General features: G+C 39.6%; 1 protein-coding gene across 19 annotated transcripts in view; it reads left to right on the top strand.

Moving 5' to 3' along the window:
- Positions 1-22,022, top strand: part of AFDN (afadin, adherens junction formation factor) — a 251,176-nt gene that overhangs the window by 58,688 nt on the left and 170,466 nt on the right. For all 19 annotated transcript variants that reach the window (XM_072141135.1, XM_072141136.1, XM_072141134.1 and 16 more), the window contains exons 4-5: positions 323-486; positions 20,630-20,790. In XM_072141135.1, the coding sequence (XP_071997236.1) occupies positions 323-486; positions 20,630-20,790 (325 nt within the window). The remainder of the gene's footprint in view (positions 1-322; positions 487-20,629; positions 20,791-22,022) is intronic.

The following is a 22,022-nucleotide window of genomic DNA, read 5'->3' as shown; positions in this document are numbered from 1 at the left end:
AAATGTTTATTAACGGCAGATTAATCAAACTGAATGTTAATGCCCAGGCGAGAATACCCCTTTAAGTAATGTATAACTTCTAGAAATAAACCAGTTTTCTTTTTAAAGGAAAATGAACGTATCTTTGTCGCTTTACAGTCAACCAATAAGTCATCGTATTGTATGAGTTATTGTCAGCTATAGTTGTTGTGGCTTCTCTTTACAATTCAGTAATTCCAAACCTACTAATGCTGCAAGAAATGTAAAGATTGTTTTTTGAAATGGAATGTCAGCATACAGATTTTTGGGGGGATTATAACAATTAGATTTCTTTTAACTCTAGAAGGCTCAGAGTAATGGGCCTGAAAAGCAAGAAAAGGAAGGCGTTATACAAAATTTCAAGAGGACCCTTTCTAAAAAAGAAAAAAGAGAAAAAAAGAGACGTGAGAAAGAAGCAATTAAGTTGGCTACAGATGGAGAAGATGCTCAGCAGTTAAAGGATGACTCGTGAGTATAATTTGAGGTTACATTTCCTTGTCACCATTATTTAACCCATTAGTGACCAAGCGCATTTGCACCTTGATGACCATGGCCTGTTTTTCAAAACCAACATACATCTCCTATCCGGTTATAACTTTAGAACACTTTAACTTACCCATCTGTTTTTGAGTTTGTTTTTCTGTTACATTTTGTACTCCAAGTTGGTGGGAAATTTGGTTGATATATTTTGAATTTATTTATGAAAAAAGGTGAATTTGGTAAACATTTTAGAAAAATTTAACTTCACCCCTTAAACTATTCGAAACAGCAGGTAGGGAGCTTGTTAAGAAATACTATTAAGTGGCACTTATCCACGTTTATTTCTACGGTCCTACATGCTACCACATAAACCTTCACACCAATGAAGGAAAAAAAATTGTGAAAAAAAATTGTATACCCAACGTGGACACTAACTAGGAACTGTTTCAGACTTTTTCAATACAGACAAATTTTATATTGTATACACATACAGTAATATAAAGAATGATTAAAAGGGTAATATTAAGTTTCTTATGATAGTCTCTGGCAACAATGTATCCAGTATTATTCCTTGTTATTCAGAAAATTAACCCCTGGCCGCACCACGACGTTATACTACGTCCCCGGGGCTACATGCTAAGCGCACCGGGGCGTAGTATAACGTCCAGCTTCTGGGACCGGCTCACGAACGGAGCCGGTACCAGAAGCAGCGGCTGTCAGTTGTCTATCACAGCGATGCTTGACTGCGCCGTGTAAGGGGTTAACACCCGCGATCGGAGATTGCTCCGATCGCGGGTGTTAACCCCTTACACGCCGCGGTCAAACATGACCGCGTCATGTAAGGGTGTTCCTGCTGTGGATCCGATTCCCTGTGCCGCTTACCGGGGGATCCGATCCTCTTCTGGGCAGCCCCGAAGTCTGCCATGTGCTCCGGGGCTGCCCGATGTCCCTGGCAGTCAGATCCCTTCCGGCATCAGAGCATCGCTGGTTCAAGTAAGTATAAGTAAGTTAACAATAGAATAGAATACATGAAAAATAAATACATAAAAATATAAGCCCCTAAAATGACATTTTCCCATAAAAAACACTTAATAAACTATAAAAAGCACAAACACACAAAAAACCGCCACATATTTGGTATTGCCGCGTCCGTAATAATCTGTATAATAAAACAGAAGCGTTACTGGACCTGCACGGTAAACGCGGGGGGAAAAACGCAAAAACTGTTCCTTTTAAAAAAAACTAAAGTGATTTAAAAAATGTTACGCACTCTAAAATAAGACCACTAAAAAGACCACTAAAAACTCCTCTCGCTAAAAATAAGCCCCTAGCCAGATTTGTAAGCCGAAAAATAAAGTTATTCATATGAAATGATGGTGATGCTAAAATGAACAAAAATGTCTCCAAATTAGTTTTTATTCAGTAAAATTGAATAAAATACACCCCCCACATATTTGGTATCGGTACGTCCGTGACAATCTGCATAATAAAACAGAATCATTATTAATACCCTTTAAAAATGCTCTAAAAAGTTATTTAAAAAGTTCCACACTCTAAAATAAGACCACTAAAAAGAACAATCCTTCTCACAAAAAATAAACCCCTAACCAGATTTGTAAGCCGAAAAATAAAAAATTCATGCATATGAAAGTCAATGATGCTAAAATTTACATTTTACATTTTTACTTTTTATTCAATAAAATGGGAATTAAAAAAAAAAAAAAAAACTATATAAATAAGGTCTTTTCGTAATCGTGGAGACCCATAGAATAAAAATAATATAATATTTTTACGGTATGGTAAACGGCCAAAAAAAAATTCAAAAAAAGTTCCTAAAAATTGATGATTTTCATTTCCTCCACCAACAAAGAGTTAATAAAATCTCACCAATTAGCTATAGATGCCCCAAAATTATGTACCAGAAAAGTGCATCTCATGTGGCAAAAAAATAAGCCCCTATAGGTCCACAATAAAAAACAAAAAAAATTATAGCCTGTACAATGTGACATAGCAAATCTGACTTGCATGGCGCCTCCTTCCCTTCTATGCCCAGCCATGCGCCCATACAGCAGGATACCAGCACATATGGGGTGTTAATGTACTATGTAGGAATTGGGTATCAAACTTTGTGGAGACTTTTTCATTTAATCCATTACAAATGTTTTCCACCCAAAATTAATGTATTGTCAATTTTGTTTTAACCCCTATAAAGTACGTAAAGGGTTAACAAGCTTCAAGTGTTTTTTTATACGTTGAGGTGTGTAGTTTCCATAATGTAATATACGAGTCTTGCTATTATTTAGGCCTCTCACAGTCAATTAAAAGTGGTGATTTTTCCCAAAAATGTGAAAAATGGCACCCAAATTCTGAGCCTCATAACATTCTAGTAAAATATGTGGAATCTTGAAAAACCATCCAACATAAAGCAGACATTTGGGAATAAGTTATGAATTTATTTGGGTGCTAGGACTATCTGCATCAAAAGTAGGGAATTTAGAACTTAAAAAAAAAAAGAATTTTTGCCCCCAGGGGGGCAATCCTCTGCTGGTCATTATTTGGTATGGTATTTGTTACTGTTTTGGTCATCCCATTTATATGTGTCATTGTTTACTGCCTTGTTACCATGCACTATAGTGCATTGGCTCTTTATAAACAACTCTCCTGACTGTTTCACCTACCTCGAGGCTATTTGTTTAGCGATTTATTGTACCATGCAGAGTTTTTAATTTTTGTTGCTTGTCCAGTAATTGTATCTACTGTCAATGTATTTTTGCACATAATAAAGTATTCTTTGTTGCAATTAAATTTCTCTTTTTGGGTGGTACGTCACTCATGTTCAAACTTTTTGGTGTATGTTTATTACCTGATTGCGGCTGCTTTGCCTGCCCACAATCAATCAGGTGTATACTAGCTGTTTATTGTAGCCTAAGGCTAAAGTACAGTAAATTGCCAAAATCCAGAGGTCCGTTTGTAACTAGGGGTCGTCTGTAAGTCAGGTGTTCTTAAGTAGGGGACCGCCTGTTATGTTTCTTATCCGATGCTATATTGCACTGGTGGCGAACCTATGGCACGGGTGCCAGAGGTGGCACTCGGAGCCCTTTTTGTGGGCACCCGGGCCATCACCCCAGCGCACCAGACAGGACTCAAAGAATCTTCCTGCAGTTCCAAGCAACTTAAAAGATGCTGCTTTCAGTCCTATTTTGATACTTACTTCGCTACTTGAGACTGTAGGAAGAAGGAGAAATAGACAGGGCCAAATTATCTGTGTACAGAGGGAAACTGGAAAGAAGCTAAAATGATGAAAATTGTCCATTTTTCTACTGTGTTGCGATCTTCAGGAGGCCAATATGATTGAAAGTTGTTGAAAAGGGAGCAATAAGTTACTGCTTTAATTTTTGGGTGGCACCTCGCGGTAAATAAGCGGGGTTTTGGGTTACAGTTTGGGCACTCAGCCTCTAAAAGGTTCACCATCACTGCTATATTGTGTCTGTTCTATTCTTTCTCGGTAGCTTTTTTTTGAGCCTTCTTCAGTTGGTTTCTTTTATACCTATTTCTGTAATTGCAAATATCTGTCCTGGATTAATCCACCTGTTAACTTTAAAAATGTGGAATGGATTTCATTTATAGAAATAAAAAACAAAAGTAATTCCAAATATAAAATATGTAGGTTATATAAATTGCTATATTATATTTATGACAAAAAATATTTTAATAGTTTAATTCTTTGCACAAATAAAGTTATACAAACTAATCCTATGCAAGTTATCATCTTATATGAATCCTCACTGTTGTATTACTTCAACATGAAAAAGTATTTTTATGATAAAGTATTAACTGATTTATTGCATGAATTTTACAAGAGGGTTGTACCAATTAAATCATTCTTGTATGGTGTACTAAATGTACTTTTTAATATATCATTTTAATATGTTATTCTCTAATATGATGGACCTTTTTAAAAATGTACTTTTAATATACCAATTTAATATATTTTATTCTCTAATGAATTGCGCATATTTTCTTTTCACTAAAGGACAAATACAATGATACTTAATTTTCTGACTAACATGGAATAGTACTGGATACATCTTTGTCAGAGACTATCTAGAAAAACATTCTGTATCATGACAAACTGAATATTACCTTTTTTATTCATTTTTTTTATATTACTGTATGTGTTTATAACTATTATTTTAATTTCTGTCTGTATTGAAAGACAGTTCCTACTTGGTGCCCACATTGGGTAGACACTTTTTTTTTTTCACAAGGAAGCTTGTTAAGCCTTTATGTATTTTACACAAATTAGGACCAAATGAAGGGTGGATTTGGAATTCACTAATATTTATCATTTAATACATTCATTTAGCTGCAAAATTTACCCACATTAACTGAATAAAAGTAAAATGCATCTAGGAATATATTGGGCAGTGGATGTAACCCATTGTCAGGGCACATGGGGAAGCGCAGAAGGGATGGAGCCATTGAGCTTCTGTAGGGTAGGATAGTTTTCAGGTGCCATGACGTCTTTGTAGAGCTCCTGGGGCTGCATTCAGACGTGGCATTTTGGTTATGTTTGGAAACCCAACCCAAAGGCTCTACATGTGATCGCATGTTGAGGTAAGATTGCTTTTCCTTCACGTTCATTTAACGTGTGCAAACACAATGTTTCCAAAATGATAAAATTGTATTAAAAAAATTCTATTAAAAAAGGATACCGTATTTTCCGGGCCATTAGGCGCACCGGAATATAAGGCGCATCAGTCCTAGATGCCTTATATATGGAATAATTCCATATATAAGAAGCATCGGACTATAAGGCGGAGGGTGGCCGGGGGAGTGGCGGAGGTCTGGGGGCGTGGCAGAGCGGAGACCGGAGAGGTGAGCGGAGACACGGAGACCGGAGAGGTGAGCGGAGACACGGAGACCGGAGAGGTGAGCGGAGACACGGAGACCGGAGAGGTGAGCGGGGAAGGGGGTCCCTTCAGGTGGAGGTTGGCAGCGGACCCTACTGACATAGGTCCCCGCTACCGGAGACAGCAGATCTCCAGCGGGAACTGCAGACCGACGCGGCAGAAGATCTGCTGTCTCCAGTCTCCGGTAGCGGGGACCTATGCAAGTAGGGTCCGCTGCCCTCCTCCATACATAGGGCGCACCGGACTATAAGGCGCACTTTGGATTTCTAAGGAAATCCTAGGCTTTTATGTGCGCCTTATAGTCCGGAAAATACGGTACTTAAAGTAAAAAAATGTTGTAATCCTCCTTGGCTAAAAATACTCCTCAAACATGGTAACACGAGTATTATTGCCCTTCCAGAAATATGTTAGTGTAATTTCTGACCTAAGGTCTGTTCCTATAACTAGTCATGACAGCGACGTTTCGGCTTTAACCCCTTACCGACATGTGGTGTAATAGTACGTCACATGTCGGGTCCCGGTGCATGGGTAGGGCTCGCGGGCCGAGCCCTCTCCATAGCCGGTAAGTCTTTGCTGTATATTGCAGCAAAGGCTTACCGGTAACACCCGTGATCGGTGCCGGCACCGATCGCCGGCGGCTTCAAAAAGATGGCGATCAGTCGCCATGGTAGCTTCGGGTCTCACGAAGACCCGAAGCTACTTCGGGTTAACCCATTCATTACAATGTGCTGTTAGCACATTGTAATGTATGAGTAGTAAAATACACATATACTGCCATACTGGATCGTTAAAGTACCCTAGGGAGTCTGAAAAATAGTAAAAATAAAAAAAAAGTTAAAAGAAAAATTATAATAAAACCTAAAAATTCAAATCACCCCCTTTTCCCTAGAACTGATATAAATATAAATAAACAGTAAAAATCATAAACACATTAGGTATCGCCGCGTCCGAAAATGCCCGATCTATCAAAATATAATAACGGTTTTTCACTGCGTTTAACCCTGTAACGGAAAATCGTGCCCAAAGTCGAAAGTGGCACTTTTTTGCCATTTAAAAAAAAATAAATAAATAAAAAAAAATAATGATCAAAAGGTCGTACAGTCCTAAAAATGATAACATTGTAAACGTCCGCAAAAAAAGCCACCACCCACAGCTCCATACACCAAAGTATGAAAAAGTTATTAGCGCTAGAAGATGGCAAAATCTCCCTCCCAAAAATTTTGTACAGGAGGTTTTCATTTTTGTAAATGTATGAAAACATTATAAAACCTATACAAATTTGGTATCCTGGTAATCATACCGACCCAAAGAATAAAGTAGACATGTCATTTGGGGTTCACAGTGAAATCCGTAAAATCCAAGCCCACAAGAATACGGCACAAATGCTGGGTTTTTTTTACCAATTTCGCTGCATTTGGAATTTTTTTCCTGCTTCCCTGTACACGGCATGGAATATTAAATACCACCTTTTTGAAGTGTAATTCGTTATGCAGAAAATAAGCCATCACACAGCGGTGTACATGGAAAAATAAAAAAGGTTTTTGACTGTGGGGAGTGAAAAATGAAAACGCAAAAACGAAAAAAGGGCTGCGGCGGGAAGGGGTTAAAGAAAGCCTTTCTCAAGGATTGTGACAAGTGAACATGGCTCGTAAAAATACAAAAAAATTTCATCATGTGACCATATTCAGTGCCACCCCCTTACAATTATAAACAAACATGATGTACATCAATCGATTGGAGTGATACATAAGAGCAAAGCATATAAAATAACAATGCTTAGCAATATTATTAAGAGATTATTCAGCTTTATCAGTAAAGTGCAATTGACAAGTGCCTAAAAATCTTTCAGGTCATGATTTTTGTGGTTTAAATCATAAACACACCAAGTACGAACGATGTGTGTAAACGAACCACCTCGACTTGGGATGACACATATGCATCATATTAGGCGCACGGCTGTGTGTCTTAACCCTTTAACGCGGAAGCCACTTTTCACCTTCCTGACGCTGCCCATTTTTTTTTCAAATCTGCCCTGTGTCACTAAGTGGTTATAACTTCGGAACGTTTTAACATATCCAAGTAATTTTGAAATTGTTTTCCCGTGACACTTTGTACTTCATGCTAGTTTAAAAATTTGGGTGGTGCATTTATTTATGAGAAAATCAGATATTTGGTGAAAAATTTACGATTTTCGAAATTCAAAATCATCTACTTTTTATACAGTCTTAACAGTAAAAAACCTAATAACTAACATTTACTGACTGTCTACTTTATGTGACTTTTTAAACATCCCCTCAATTTTGTAGAGGTTATGGGGCTTTGAACGTTAGGTGCGATTTTTCACATTTTCATAAAAGATCATGCTATTGAGGGACCTGCTCAGGTTTCAAATACCTATTTGAGAGGCCTAAATAAAAGTAATCAGTGTAAAGAAGCAGGCAACTACTTTCTATATCATATGCAACTGCAGTTTTTTGTCATCCAACACTGTCTGTGTCGTGGACCCTATTAAAGGGTGCTCAATCCTCACAGTAAACAGCTATAGCAACATATAAAAATAAAAAAAACAGGAGGGCAGTCACCAGGATGCAGTTTCTGATTTTTCTTCAGGCACATTTTCCTCTTTTGGACAACCAAAATGTTACATACCAGGGGTGAGAGAGTGATGCATGCAGTGCACAGCAAAAACAGCGGCCTTTGCTCTCGATATGCGCTTCTTCTGGCTTGCCTAAATAAAAGTAAAACCCCATAAATTACCTAATTTGTAGAAACTACACCCCTTAACGTATGCAAAACAACTTTATGAAGTCTGTTAACGCATGAATTGTTTTACAAGGGTTAAAACAAAATGGGATGCAATTTTGAAGTTACTTTTTTTGTTTTTCTGAAAAACATTCATGTAGCCAATGTACACAATGTGAGTGGATAAAATACCAAAACGTTCCACTAAGTTTGATACCAAATTTCTCCCGATTATAACAATCCCCCATATGTGGTGGTAACCTGCTGTATTGGCACACGCCAGGGCATTCAGAGCAGATTTTGCATTGTCCCTTTTTTATTGGCTATACAATCTTTATTTTTTTGGCAATTTGGACATATAAGGGCTTATTTTTTTTGAGACTTGAGATGCACTTTATAAATACTTCATTTTAGTAGGTCATTAGCTTATTAATGAGATTTTATTACCTCTTGAATGTATGGAGGAAAAGAAAATCGACAATTTTGGTTTTCCTTTTTTATTTTTTTTGTGGTTTTTGGGGGTCTTACCGTACACTATACTATATTATCTTTATTCTATAGATCACTACGATTACAGTGATACCTAATTTATATATTTTTATAATTTTACTTGAAAAAAAACAAAGAATCTCATTTGTTTTCGTATCACCATCTTTTTTGGAGAACTTTAATATTTTTTGGTTGACATGGCTTGTTTTTTTTACGTTTTGAGTTGTCTTTTACAGTGGTACCATTTTGGCACACAACTTTTTTTTTTGATCACTTTTTGGAACATTTTTGTGTAAGGATTTTATTAAATATTTAAATTTTTGGTGCGTCTTTTAGGTTTTGTTTTTTATGGCGTTCACCGATTAGGTCCAATAATATTTCTGAGTTGTTTTGCAGATTGTTATGGACGCGGCAATACCAAATATGTGGGGGTTTTGGTGGTTTGTGTTTTTTTTTTTTTTTTTTTTTTTTTTTTTTTTTTTTCTTTCTTTATTAGACATGTATACAGAATTTTTGTGTTTAGGGGACTTTTAATTAATAAAGTTTTTCTAACAAAAAGAATTATATAAAGTGTTTTAACTTTTATTTCCATGGCGTCCCCCATGACAACCCACCTGGAGAGGATTACCCCTTGACCTCTGCAGGGTCTCTCTCCTTAACTCTTTTGGGGGATGGGAGTGTGGGTGGGGTGCCACAGAGGAGCGGTACCTGGTACTAAGTCCTCCCTTCTATGAGCCTCGAAAGATACTGTCTTCCTGGCTACCACATGGAGATCTACAGCGGCACCATGTATTACGGCTCCCGGCAGCCTGTGTTCCACAGGCCACAATGACAACTCCCGGTTTGGCTTGTCGCACTGGAACTAGCGTCGGCCTTCAGTTAACAAGGGTTTGGGAGTCAGGAACGAGGAGCAGTAAGTTTAAAAAGCTGTGTAGTGTCTACTAGAGGTGTTTTCTTCTCCTGAGACTGTCGCAGGATCTCTGTTTTATTTGTGTCCCACAGCGCAGATCAGTATTCCACTCTGTTGTGTCCTATCATGTACCCACTTCCGCTTACACCTTACACCTCACCCTCCTCCCTTGTCTCCAGGTATTTATGTGGTGGAGGCAAGAGTGGATCCAGTACCCCTTCCTCAGACTTCAGTAAGTCCTGTTGGGGATTCGGGGGAGGCTTGGGAGAGGCCCTGTGCTACATACATCCCCCTTCTTCTTTACTATAGTTCTTCTCACTCCTAGGAGAAAGAGAAGAAAGTTGAAAAGAAAGAGGAAAGAAAGGAGAAATCTAAACCCAAAACTCCTCAATCCCAGAGATGTAACATTTGCTTTAACAAACTTCCTGACACTTATAAGAAACCAGTGTGCAAGGACTGTGTGGATATAATCATGCTTGTGGAAAAAACGTCTTTTATAGATGAGCTAAGATCCATGTTCCAGTCCTAAGTTGACAAAAAAAAAACGCTTGCATCCCTCTTTCCAGAAGGACCTCCTCCTAAAAAATTCAAAGCCCTTGAGCCCATTCAAGAGGTAGACTCGGATCATGACGTTGCTTCCTGTTCCTACCAAGGGGGTGAGAAGGAACAAGTTCTAGAAATTGATAAGTTAAACATAACCCTTATAAAAGGACGATTACTCCTTCGGCATTGCCTGCCTGACTTGAGTTTCACCTAAATGGCTTCTTCCGGGGCTTGTCCGCGTGCATGTGTTCTTAATCTTTATAGATCCACATGTTTCATAATTAACTACACCATAATTTATTTTTTTCAAAATACAATAGTTGTCATGAATTATCATGAAATGGCTCTTTGTAAGAATCTAAAACTTTTTGCAATAAAAACACACATATGTAAAATAAAATTAAGCGCATCTTGCGTATAAGGAAATTGTATTACCCATTAGAATAATTCATAATTACAGTAATATATCTAATTATCCTTTCTTTCTACTCTTAAAAACAGAAGGTGTTTAACTGTTGCATCGGACAGAAGGAACTCCAATAATAGCATGAGTTCTTACTATATGTTATGACTATAAGGTAGTCATAAATTAAATTCCAGAGGGAGTTTTTTAAAAAGAAGGAAAAAAAAAGAAGTGTGTGTGTGTGTGTGTGTATGTATGTATGTATATATGTGTGTGTGTGTGTGTGTGTGTGTGTGTGTGTGTGTGTGTGTGTGTGTGTGTGTATATGTGTATTAATAATATATATGGGATTTACTATAAAAAAAAAAAACTCTAACTTCAAAATCTTTATTAAGACCTAATGGGAGTAGTTTTTTTAATTGAAAAATCCTGAAGGATTTCCTCTGGCCTATCTTTTTCCCTAGGGCTTCTCCTCTCCAGTGTGTGGATACCTGTTCAAGACTGAAGGAGGTACCTCTAGGGTTTTTGTGATATTTCACATAGACCATTCCCTATCTGCACACTAACTTGCCTTTTTTAATATTTCTAAAATGTTCACTCACCTGGGTTTTTAGTTTTCTTATAGTCCCTACCCACATATTTCAAACCACAAGGGCAGATAATCATATATGCATCTCCACCTGTATCACAAGTGGTGAAGTGTGTTATATTAAAATATAATTCTAATTATATTGGTTATCGGATTATATGAAGCTGTGAATGCCTCCAGTGCATGATTTACCTGCGCTTCTGCATGCTTTGCACATAAAGGCTTCTACAGAGGCTTACATTGTAGTCTCCGTAATGTGAGATTTTACATTTAATGCTACTATGCACAATATGAGCAAAGAGTCTTTACAGTTAATAGTGTACTAGAGGACCTTATTCGTGAAGAGTGGAAAGAGGCAGAAAAGAGACTCTCAGTAGCCAAAGAATTCAGCAATAGCCTTGTCTTTGACGAAAAAAAATAGAAGTTTTGGGATTCTATTCCAAAAGTAGACATTCAGGTAGTAAAGAAGACTGACCTCCCTTTCGAGAATGCAACTCAACTTAAGCACCCAATGGACTGAAAATCGGATAGCATCTAAAAGACCTGTGAGTCCGCAATGTTGAACCTGAAAGCAAATGTCGCAACTAGTTCCTTCTGGCTAAATGGTCTAGAAAACCAATTATTAGTGGAGCCTCCAAAGAAAAACTTCTAAAGAGTCTTCGTTTTAAGCTAAAGAACAAGCTCTTTCAAACGTAGTCAGTAGAGCCCTTTGGCTGAAACAATGGTCTGGTGTTTTCAGATCAAAATCAAACCTATGTGGCATACCCTTAACCGGCAAATTCCTATTTGGTCCGGAGCTAGACGCTTTCTTGGAGAAAGTGACGGACAAAAAGAATGGTTTCCCAGAACCGAAAACTCAGAAAACCCTCCTCTCGTGATTCCCGGGAAAAATTTTCATCTTGCCATGGTAATGCCAAACAAGACCTGTGAAGTTACCCCAAAGGGGGTAGAGGGGTACAATGTCACCCAGAGTAACCAGTCCAACCCTGCCAAGAAACAATGACGCCAGGGTGGGGTAAGACTAGCTCTTTTCTCCTCCCATTTTAACCAAAACATAAAGAATGCATGGATTCTAGGAGTAGTGCAGGAAGGTTACAAGATCGAGCTAAACTCACTGCCGCCTCAAACATTTGTGGTAACAAAAGTCTCTTCTTCAGAACTTTATAATCTTATAAAGTTCTTTATAATGTGGGAAGAAGTACAATCTCTGCTAACCAAGGATGTAATATCCCCTGTACTGTACCATCAAATGAGGAAAGGGTTCAACTCCTCCCCCTTTCTAATTCAGAAGCCAAACTGATCCTACAGGATGATTTTAACATTATAAAACTTGAACACACACCTCGAATACAAAAAGTTCAAGATGGAGTCTCTAAAGTCTACAACACCTTTTTAATTATGAAAAACGCAGCCCTTTGCACCATAGACCTGCGATTTGCAGTCTTAACTCAGAAAACCGGTTGATTTTCTATCCATTCAGAGCTCTACCATTCGGGATCTCCTCAGCACTAAGGCTATTTACCAAGGTAATGGTAGAGGTAGTAGCTTCTCTAAGACTGAAGGATATTCTATTAATTCCTTACTTGGATGACCTCCTACTAGTAGCCAGCTCAGAAGAAAAATCTGATATCTGAGGGACACAACTATAGAAGTCCCAGAACATCTGGATTGGAAAATAAATTACGAAAAATCAAACCTTCAAACCAGCACAAGACTAAAATTCCTGGGTATTCTGCTGGACTCATTGCATCAATGCTCACTCCTACCAGAAGGAAAAGCTCTAAACCTTATGACCCACATAACGACTTTTCAGAGCAAACAATACTGTTCAGCCAGAGAAACCATGAAACGTCTAGGACTGCTCACAGCCTGTATAGCTTGTGTTCCTTGGTCCCAGAACCACACAAGGGATCTACAGAACTGGATCCTTGTATCTTGGGACATATCTTAAACAGCTGGAGAAGAAAATAAAGATTCCCCCCCCCCCCCCCCCTTTTATGTGAAGAATTCTCTGACTAGATTCTCCATTGCGTTACACCAGTTCAAAGGCTTAAAATGGACCAATTGGCCAATGACAACTTTATTGACGAACGCAAGCAAGACAGGTTAAGGAGCAAAATTACCAGGGAAGTTGGTTCAAGGCCAATGGTCCCAAGCAAAAAAAGACAGATCCTCAAACTACAAGGAGTTAAAGGCAGTCTGGGAAACCTTAGATGTGCTTAAACCAACTACAGAACCAAAACTTCAAGATATTGTCAGACAACACAACCACGTTAAGGGTGCCCATGCTCTCCAACTCTTCTCAATATTTCAAAAAAGATCTTCCTATGGGCAGAAGAAAATGTTCTATCCCTGACTATAATCCACCTAAAAGGGTCAGAACAGCGAAGCAGACTTCCTAAGCAGAAATACTCTGGACCCTCTGGCGAGTGGTGCTTGAATGAGGAGGTGTTCCTTCAACTAACCCAAAAACTTAACCCAAATCGCCAACTAAGGAGAACAGGAAAGTGGACCACTTTTCTTTTCTACTGAAGAACAGTCCGGACTATCTTCTAGATGCCTTCAGTCACAGTTGGCAAGTAAAGCTTCCCTCTGTTTCCATTGAATCTCAAGGACCGTACAAAAGATCAGACAAGAAAATCTCAAGATCATTCTAATAGTGCCCCTCTGGCCAAAGAAGAGCTAGTTTCCAGCACTTGGCGTTGGAAGATGCAATTCTTCTTCCTCGGAAGATCTCCTTTTTCAAGGGGCAGTATATCATCCCAGCCCAGAAACATTCCAGCTAACGGCATGGATACTGAGAAAGTTGCTAAGAGCTAGAGGTCTCTCGGACAGTCATTGCTATATTACCAGCAAGTAGGAAACTGGGGACCTTGGCTATCTACTTTCAAATCTGGAAAAGATATTCGTCTTTTTGCCATCCTGAAATTCCTAATCTATCTTCTAACATACAGCAGATCCTGGAATTTCTGCAAGAGGGTCTATTCAAAGGCCTAAAGACCAGCACATTAAAAGTCCATGTGTCATCCCTCAGTGTCTTCTTCAGTGATGTCTCTCTGGCTGAACATAGGTGGGTTAAAAGGTATATTAAAGCATCAGCTTGACTTACATTCCCATCCCTGCCATGGGACGTATCAATAGTCTTGGATGGTCTTATGCAAAACCCCTTCGAACCCTTAGAGGACTCAAGTGTTAGGAACATTACAATAAGAACTGTCTTCCCTGTTGCCATAACAGCTAGGAGATTAGGTGAAATTCAGGTGCTTTCTATAAATAAACTTAACTCAAAATTTCGGATGACAGGATCTCTCTAATACTTGATCCCAGTTTTCTCAAAGTGACAAGACTTTCATCGTAGTCGGGAAATTCTCCTCCCTTCCTTTTGCCAGAATACAAAGTCTACAGGGGAAACCAACTGGCAATCTCCAAACAATCCGCACATATATGGTATTTCTGCGTCCATAACATCCCGTACAATAAAATGAAATCATTACTGAACCTGTATGGTGAATACAATACCAAATATAATTTTAAAAAATGCCCCCTCCCTCACCACGACAGCACCCAACCAGAGAGAGGGGTCCATCATTCCCCCACGGAGGCTTACATTCCCCCACGGAGGCTTACATTCCTCCCTGAAGGCGGGGGGAATCCAGAGCGCTGCATTTTGCAGCCGAAGTCTGGAGGTGTGGAGGGTCTCTGGAGTGTCCCCCATCATTGAGGAAGTCACGCAGTGGAGAGGAGCGGTCGCGGATAAGCACCACAGGAGTCCTCTACATAGCTGCTGTCCGGCTGGCATTGCGTTTGGTAACGAGTTGTTGGAACTTCAAATTGGTCTTGAATTACTTGATAAAGGATGCGTTTAAGCCTTTAGTATCGTGCTGTCAGCACCCGTCCAGCAAATGCGCAACCACAACTAGGCTTGGCGCTAGCTATCAGATTAGGTAAGTGGTGGCGAACTCACCCTGCGACGTCCCTGTGGGCTAAGGCCCTGCCTAAAGCAGATATACCGCTATCAGGAACCTAACTGACGGTCCTTGAGTGACCCTGCAAAGTGACAGGAAAACCTACTTCGTCTGGCAGCTGCTGGATGGTAGAGCGGATAGGCAACCGAAATACAGGAATAGACCAGTGTTCACACTGGTGCACAGAATACCAGGCAGGTTAAACACTGGTCAGATCCAGATACAGGTACAGGCGGGATATACACAGGTCCTGTTAAGATCAAGCAGATTGTCTGCCTGTACCTGACCTGTATATAATCTGCTTGATCTTGACAGGACCTGTGTATATCCCACCTGTATCTGGATCTGACCTGTGTTTAACCTGCCTGGTATTCTGTGCACCAGTGTGAACACTGGTCTATTCCTGTATTCCGGTTACCTGTCCGCTCCACCATCCAGCAGCTGCCAGACGAAGTAGGTTTTCCTGTCACTATGTAGCGTCACTCAGGGACCGTCAGTTAGGTTCCTGATAGTGTGTTCGCCCTTATCAGGGCGGTATATCTGCTTTAGGCAGGGCCTTAGCCCACAGGGACGTTGCAGGGCGAGTACGCCACCACTTACCTAGTCTGACAGCTAGCTCCAAGCCTGGTTGTGGTTGCACATTTGCTGGACGGGTGCTGACATAATAACCAGCTCACTTCGTTCAGAATCTGTCAGGAACAGTTTAGTTTTACCTGTCTCCGTTTATATACAGGTCAGGTACAGATACAAGCAGACAAACGGAGACAGGTAAAACTAAACTAGAAACACAGGGAAGACGAGACTCAAAATAACCAGCCAGGTAAGATGGGAATGGGCAGGTATATAAAGCCGATCCCGGACACGCCTCCAGCAGTACACTACGGAATTGTCCATCAGGCTAGTAACCCTTGCTGGGCAGGACAGAAATGCAAGGAGCAGTGTGTGGCTCAGATAATCCAAACAGAAGCATAAGCCACAGTTCACACACAAATGAACGCCATCTATTCCGCCAATTACAGATGGACATATGCACAGACGTTACACTTGCCCTTTTTAAAATGGTTAACGCGGAAGGTAGTTTTTCTAGTGGCAATTACCTCAGCCCAGAGGGTAGGGGAGATCTCAGCCCTATCCTGTAGAGTGTCTATCACTAAGATTCTGCACGATAGGGTCGTCCTGACAACAGACCCGGCGTTTCTTTCTAAGGTAGCCTCAAAGTTCCATTGATCACAGGAGTTTAGGCTCCCTTCCTTTTGTAGTAATCAGTCTACAGACAGGGAAAGAGTACATTAACCTGGATGTAAAGAGGGCCATTGAGATTTATTTGGCCAGATCTGAAGGTTGGAGAGATTCAGACAACTTATTTATCCTATTTGGAGGAAAGAATTTTCATTTGGGGGGGGGGGTGATACCTTTTTAAGTTTTTTTTTTTTTTTTTTATTTTGTGGCTAGTAAATTTTTTTTTTTAATTTTTTTTTTAAAACACAAATTATTTGGGACTAAGTGAGAGTATTTTTTGTAATTTATAGTATATATTTTTAATTTTAAAATTCTTTTATATAAAGATATAATATGCATATGGAAAATGTATTTTTAAATGTATAAATATTAGTCATAAATACACAGGAACCAAGCCCATTACATAAATGGTTGCAAAAGCAAAAAAATTAATTCAATAATTTCTGTGTAGCTCCAATAGTAGAAATGGCAAAATGCATCACTGCATGGAGATGATGCAGCAGAATTATGCGCTCATGAGCAATAAAAGTACGTATTGTAAATTTGGCGAGACACAGGGTCTTTTTCATCTCCAAAGTCCTAGACCACCACGTCAGCGTCTTCTGGCCACAACTCGTCTCTGTAGATTTTGCAACACTAACATTTTAGGCTCTTCACTTCAACTTCTTATCATAAACTTTTCTACCACCCGGATTAAGAATTGTAAACCAAGCCTATTTACTTGCTGGTGTGTGGACCCTCTGGCAGGTTCCACTCCTTCAGCTTCTTATGTCCTTGATTTATAAAAAAAAAAAAAAAAAAAAAAAGCTTTAGATTATGCAAATGAGCCACAGTGGCTCTGGGTTCCATAGCTGTTAATGGAACCCAGAGCCTGTTTGGGCTCATTTTATATAATTTTTACAAACTTTTTTGTTAAAACAAGCACTTAAAGGGGTATTCCCATTTCAGCAAATTAATGGTATTGTTTGTATTATAAAAAGTTATACAACTTTCTAATTACTTTGTGTATCAATTCCTCAGTTTTCTAGATCTCTGCTTGCTGTCATTCTATAGAAAGCTTCTGCGTCTACTTCCAGTGGACAGAAATCTGACCATGGTCACACAGGTGCTTGGCTTGTTGTATCACCCACATATGATTACTCTGACATAACGAGCCGTGCACCTGTGTGACTATGGCAAGCAGAGATCTAGAAAACCATGAGAAATTGAAACAAATATATATATTAGAAAGCAGCAGTCCGACTAGAAAGGGCACACACCAGCATGTAAGTGCACTTGTTTCACAATCCTTGATCCTGGTGGTAGATTTCCCTTAATACAGTGCTTTTGCTCCCGTAGTGATAAATATTATGGCCCTGCATTAGCCAGTAAGGTAACTGGTCCCCGCAGTAGCCAATATTGTTGTAGAGGCCTCAAAGTAGCCAGTATAGTAACATTGCGACCCCCCCCCCTTCCCCAGTGGCCAATGTAGTCAAAAACTGCCCCCCCCCCCCATTACTGCTTATTCTGCCTCCCATGCAGCGTTGAGATGACTTTGTCATGCTCCAGGATAGACTCCTAACAGGTCTATGGTTTGTGCCGCAAATACCTGGCCCAGGAGCACATGATTAGATCACGTTGCGCTGGTAGATTTCCAGATAACAGGCAGAGACTGGGAAGCAGGAGAGCAGGGAACTACAGGCTCCCCCATGCTACCCCCATGCAGCCCAACTGTGGAGGTTACCAGAAAGCAACAATTGCCTCAGGCGAGCCAGAGGGTCCTGGCCGGGTCCCACCGCTGCTGACAATACATCCTGAATTTTCGTGTAAACTTATCTAACATTTTCAAGATTACCACTACATATTATCAATACAGTTATGTGCACTGTCTTTCAGTGCAATGTCACCAGTGGAGTAGGTGAGCAAACTAAGCGTATGCACTCAGAGTATATACCGTATATTTCGGCGTATAAGACGACCTGGTGTATAAGACGACCCCCCTACTTTCCTGTTTAAAATATAGGGCCACATTTATCACTTTTGTGCCCTAAGTGTAGTAGTTGCGCCTAAATTCGGGCGCACTGTTTTGGCAGAATTATCACAAGCTACAACCATCTGTGATAAGTATATTTCCTGCCTCTTATTAATCACTTTACTTTAACACAGTTTAGGCGCAGTTTCGGCACAATGTTAAATTCGGGCACTTACATGTGATCCTGCTACAAGCTCCTCTCTGCTTCTCCCACAGCCCAGAATGAAGACAACACTCACAGCAGCACCCAGGTGTGTGACACCCTGCACCCAGTGACCACCTCAGCAGGGGCTTCTCCTGGAGGGGATCCCCCAGTGCTGATCTCCTGCTGCACCCCTGTAATTCTGCACAATATCCCCCTCAGACACTGTGCAGAATTACATGGGGGACACTTGTTTGTAGTATCTGCAAACTTCTGCAAACTTGTGCAAACTTATCTTGCTCTTGCTGTGAGCTCAGGTTTTGCAGAATGTTTTGTAAATAGAAGGCGATGAACTGTAAATAGAGTCTGCAGCTCCTGTCTGTAATGTATCTAATTGTATCTATTATATGTTCCAGTGTCTGGCTGAGCTTTGCTGCTAGAAATGAGCTCTTCTGCAAAGGGGCTCAGTGCTTTCTTCTCAGTTAACGCCACCTTCGGGCCGGAGTGTTTTTGCGCCCGTTTTTGCGCCTAAATGCAAAAGTCGCACGTGATGAATATTATTAGGCGCAGCAAAACATCTGGAATTGAACGATAGATGAGGGAAAGGTGGTTATTTTAGCTGCGCGGCTAATTTGACGTTTAATCGCAAAAATGGCGCAAAAACGGTGCGCCTAAACGAAAAGGCGCAAAAACAACAGAAAAACCAACCGGTTAAACTCTATGGGCCACATTTATCACTTAAGGACCGGGCCCTTTCCCGTTTTTTCATATCCATTTTTCACTCCCCACCTTCAAAAATCTATAACTTTTTTATTTTTACACGTAAAAAGCTATGTGACGGCTCGTTTTTTGCGTAACAAATTGCACTTCATAGTGATCGCATTGAATATTCCATGCCATGTACTGGGAAGTGGGAAAAAAATTCCAAATGCAGTGAAAATGGTGAAAAAACGCATTTGTGTCGTATTCTTGTGGGCTTGGATATTACGGCTTTCACTTCACGCCACAAATGACGCATCTAATTTATTCTTTGGGTCAGTACGATTACAGGGATACCAAATTTGTATAGGTTTTATGTTTTCATACACTTACAAAAATTAAAACCTCATGAACAAAAATTATTTTTTTGATTTTGCCAACTTCTGGCGCTAATAACTTTTTTATACTTTGGTGTACGGAGCTGTGGGTGGTGTCATTTTTTGCAAAATTTGATAATATTTTCAATGATATCATTTTTAGGACTGTACGACCTTTTGATCACTTTTTATAGATTTTTTTTATATTTTTCAAAATGGCAAAAAAGTGCCATTTTCGACTTTGGGCGCTATTTTCCGTTACGGGGATAAACGCATTGAAAAACCGTTAACATATTATGTGTTTATGATTTTTACTGTTTATTTATATTTATGTCAGTTCTAGGGAAAGTTGGGTGATTTGAATTTTTAGGTTTTTTTTATTATTCTTATTCTTATTTATTATTATTATTATAATTTTTTTACTTTTTTATTTTTTTTATTTTTCTGACTCCCTAGGGTACTTTAACCCTAGGTTGTCTGATCGATCCTACCATATACTGCCATACTACAGTATGGCAGTATATGGGGATTTTCCTTATTCATTACAATGTGCTAAAACCCAAGGCTACCATGGAGACGGATCACCGCCCCCGATGACGTCACGGGGAGCGGCGATCCCAGGTAAGATGGCGGCGCCCATGTGCCGCTATCTCCTTGAGGCTGCTGGCAAAGCTGCTAGCACCGATCGCGGGTGTTACCGGTAAGCCTTTGCTGCAATATGCAGCAAAGACTTACCGGCTATGGAGAGGGCTCAGCCCGTGAATACACGGCGGGCGGTCGGGATTACCGGCGTATAAGACAACCCCAGAGAAGACAGAAGATTTTTCTGTCTTCAAAAGTCGTCTTATACGCCGGAATGTACGGTAACTTTCTCCTGCGCAGGTAGACTTGCAGAACAGAATTGATCATTCATGGATAGAAGAATCACTGTTTATTCTTAATCATTGTCATGTGGCTGTTAATAGTAAAATCTACTGTCTCTTTTTGAATACACACTTCAGGCACTTTAGAGTGGCATACAGCCTCTGGCATTAGGCAAATGGAAATAGATTGACTGAGTATTTTGCGGTGTACAGTATGCCAAAAAATTTTTTTTTTTTTTTCTTAAGGGAGAACTCTCATTTTGCTGCAGAAGTTTACAAGGATATGCCAGAAACCAGTTTTACACGCACTATATCCAATCCAGAAGTAGTAATGAAAAGGAGAAGGCAGCAGAAATTAGAAAAGAGAATGCAAGAGTTTCGAAGCTCGGATGGCCGACCAGACTCTGGTAAGTGACTGCTGCATTTTTTCAAAACATGATCTTGTGGATCTAACATTTCACCTTGAAATTATATTATTTAGGCTACATTCAGACAAATGCGTCCCCGTTGTGTCATCCCTTTCCATAGAGATATATGGCGCACGGTGCCGTAATACGGGAAAAGATAGGACATGTAGGTGGTAGTGTGTATGAATTCAAAAGTTATTTTTGTAAACATGGTAGGTGAGGATTTCTGGAAAAAAAAATTGATTTTGATAGAAAAGGAGCTTCTTACTTTGTGCAATATAATTTTAAACATATTTCTGGATTGCAACCAAATATGGCATGGTTTTTTTGTTTTGGCACTTTAGGGAGAGTAAATCCGCTCACTTTGTGGTGGTATTTTTAATTGTGTAAAACTGCTTTGATGTGAGTTTTATGTAAAAAAAAAAAAAAAAAGTTGCATGAAGGTTGTGGTAAGGGCTGTCAACTGTTAATTAAGGCAAATGCAATCTCCTGGTTGTCTGCTTTCAAAAACTGTAAAGGTTTTGGGTGGTACCGTTTTGCTTTTTAATTTTAACCCCTACCGACATGTGACGTAATAGTACGTCACATGTTGGGTCCCGGTACATGGAGAGGGCTCGCGGTTTGTTGGGGTTTAGAGTACTTCTTTTTGCTGTAATTTCGGTTTTATTTGTATACATCATAATTGTAAAAAATTGCTCACGCCAATAGCGCAACATTTCCAGAAATGCCTGGCAGTGAAAGGGTTAATGCAAATATTTTAAAAAACCTTCACTTTTGTTATTTTCATGACCATGTCACATTTGGGGCAGTTTTTTTGGGGGGTGGGGGTTTAACCCCTAAAGGATGCATCCATTTTGTAGCTTAAGGCTCAGTCCCATTTTTTGGATTGTGACCTGCGTCTCTTTATATGGTTATAACTTTTGAACTCTGAAGAGATTCTGAGATTTTTTTTTCTTTTTTTCTTCCCCCACATATTTTGCCCGATAAGTTTTGCGTTTAGATAATTTATTTTGGTGTCACACGACTTACAAATAGATTATCGATTTTCCGTATTTTCAGAATTTACTATTTTACTCTAAAATTTTCGCTTTTTCGTTATTGGGACAGAGATACTTTTTCCAGTGTTACCATTTTGGGGTTGGTATCCTATTGTTGAAAATTTAGGAACTTTTTTTGAGGTCAGGAGTAGAAAAGCATCAATTCTCTACTTGATTTTTTTTTTTTGTGTTCAC

Source organism: Engystomops pustulosus, chromosome 3 (genome assembly GCF_040894005.1).
Source record: "Engystomops pustulosus chromosome 3, aEngPut4.maternal, whole genome shotgun sequence".
Lineage (NCBI taxonomy): Eukaryota > Metazoa > Chordata > Amphibia > Anura > Leptodactylidae > Engystomops > Engystomops pustulosus.
This window is presented reverse-complemented; position numbering and strand designations above follow the sequence as displayed.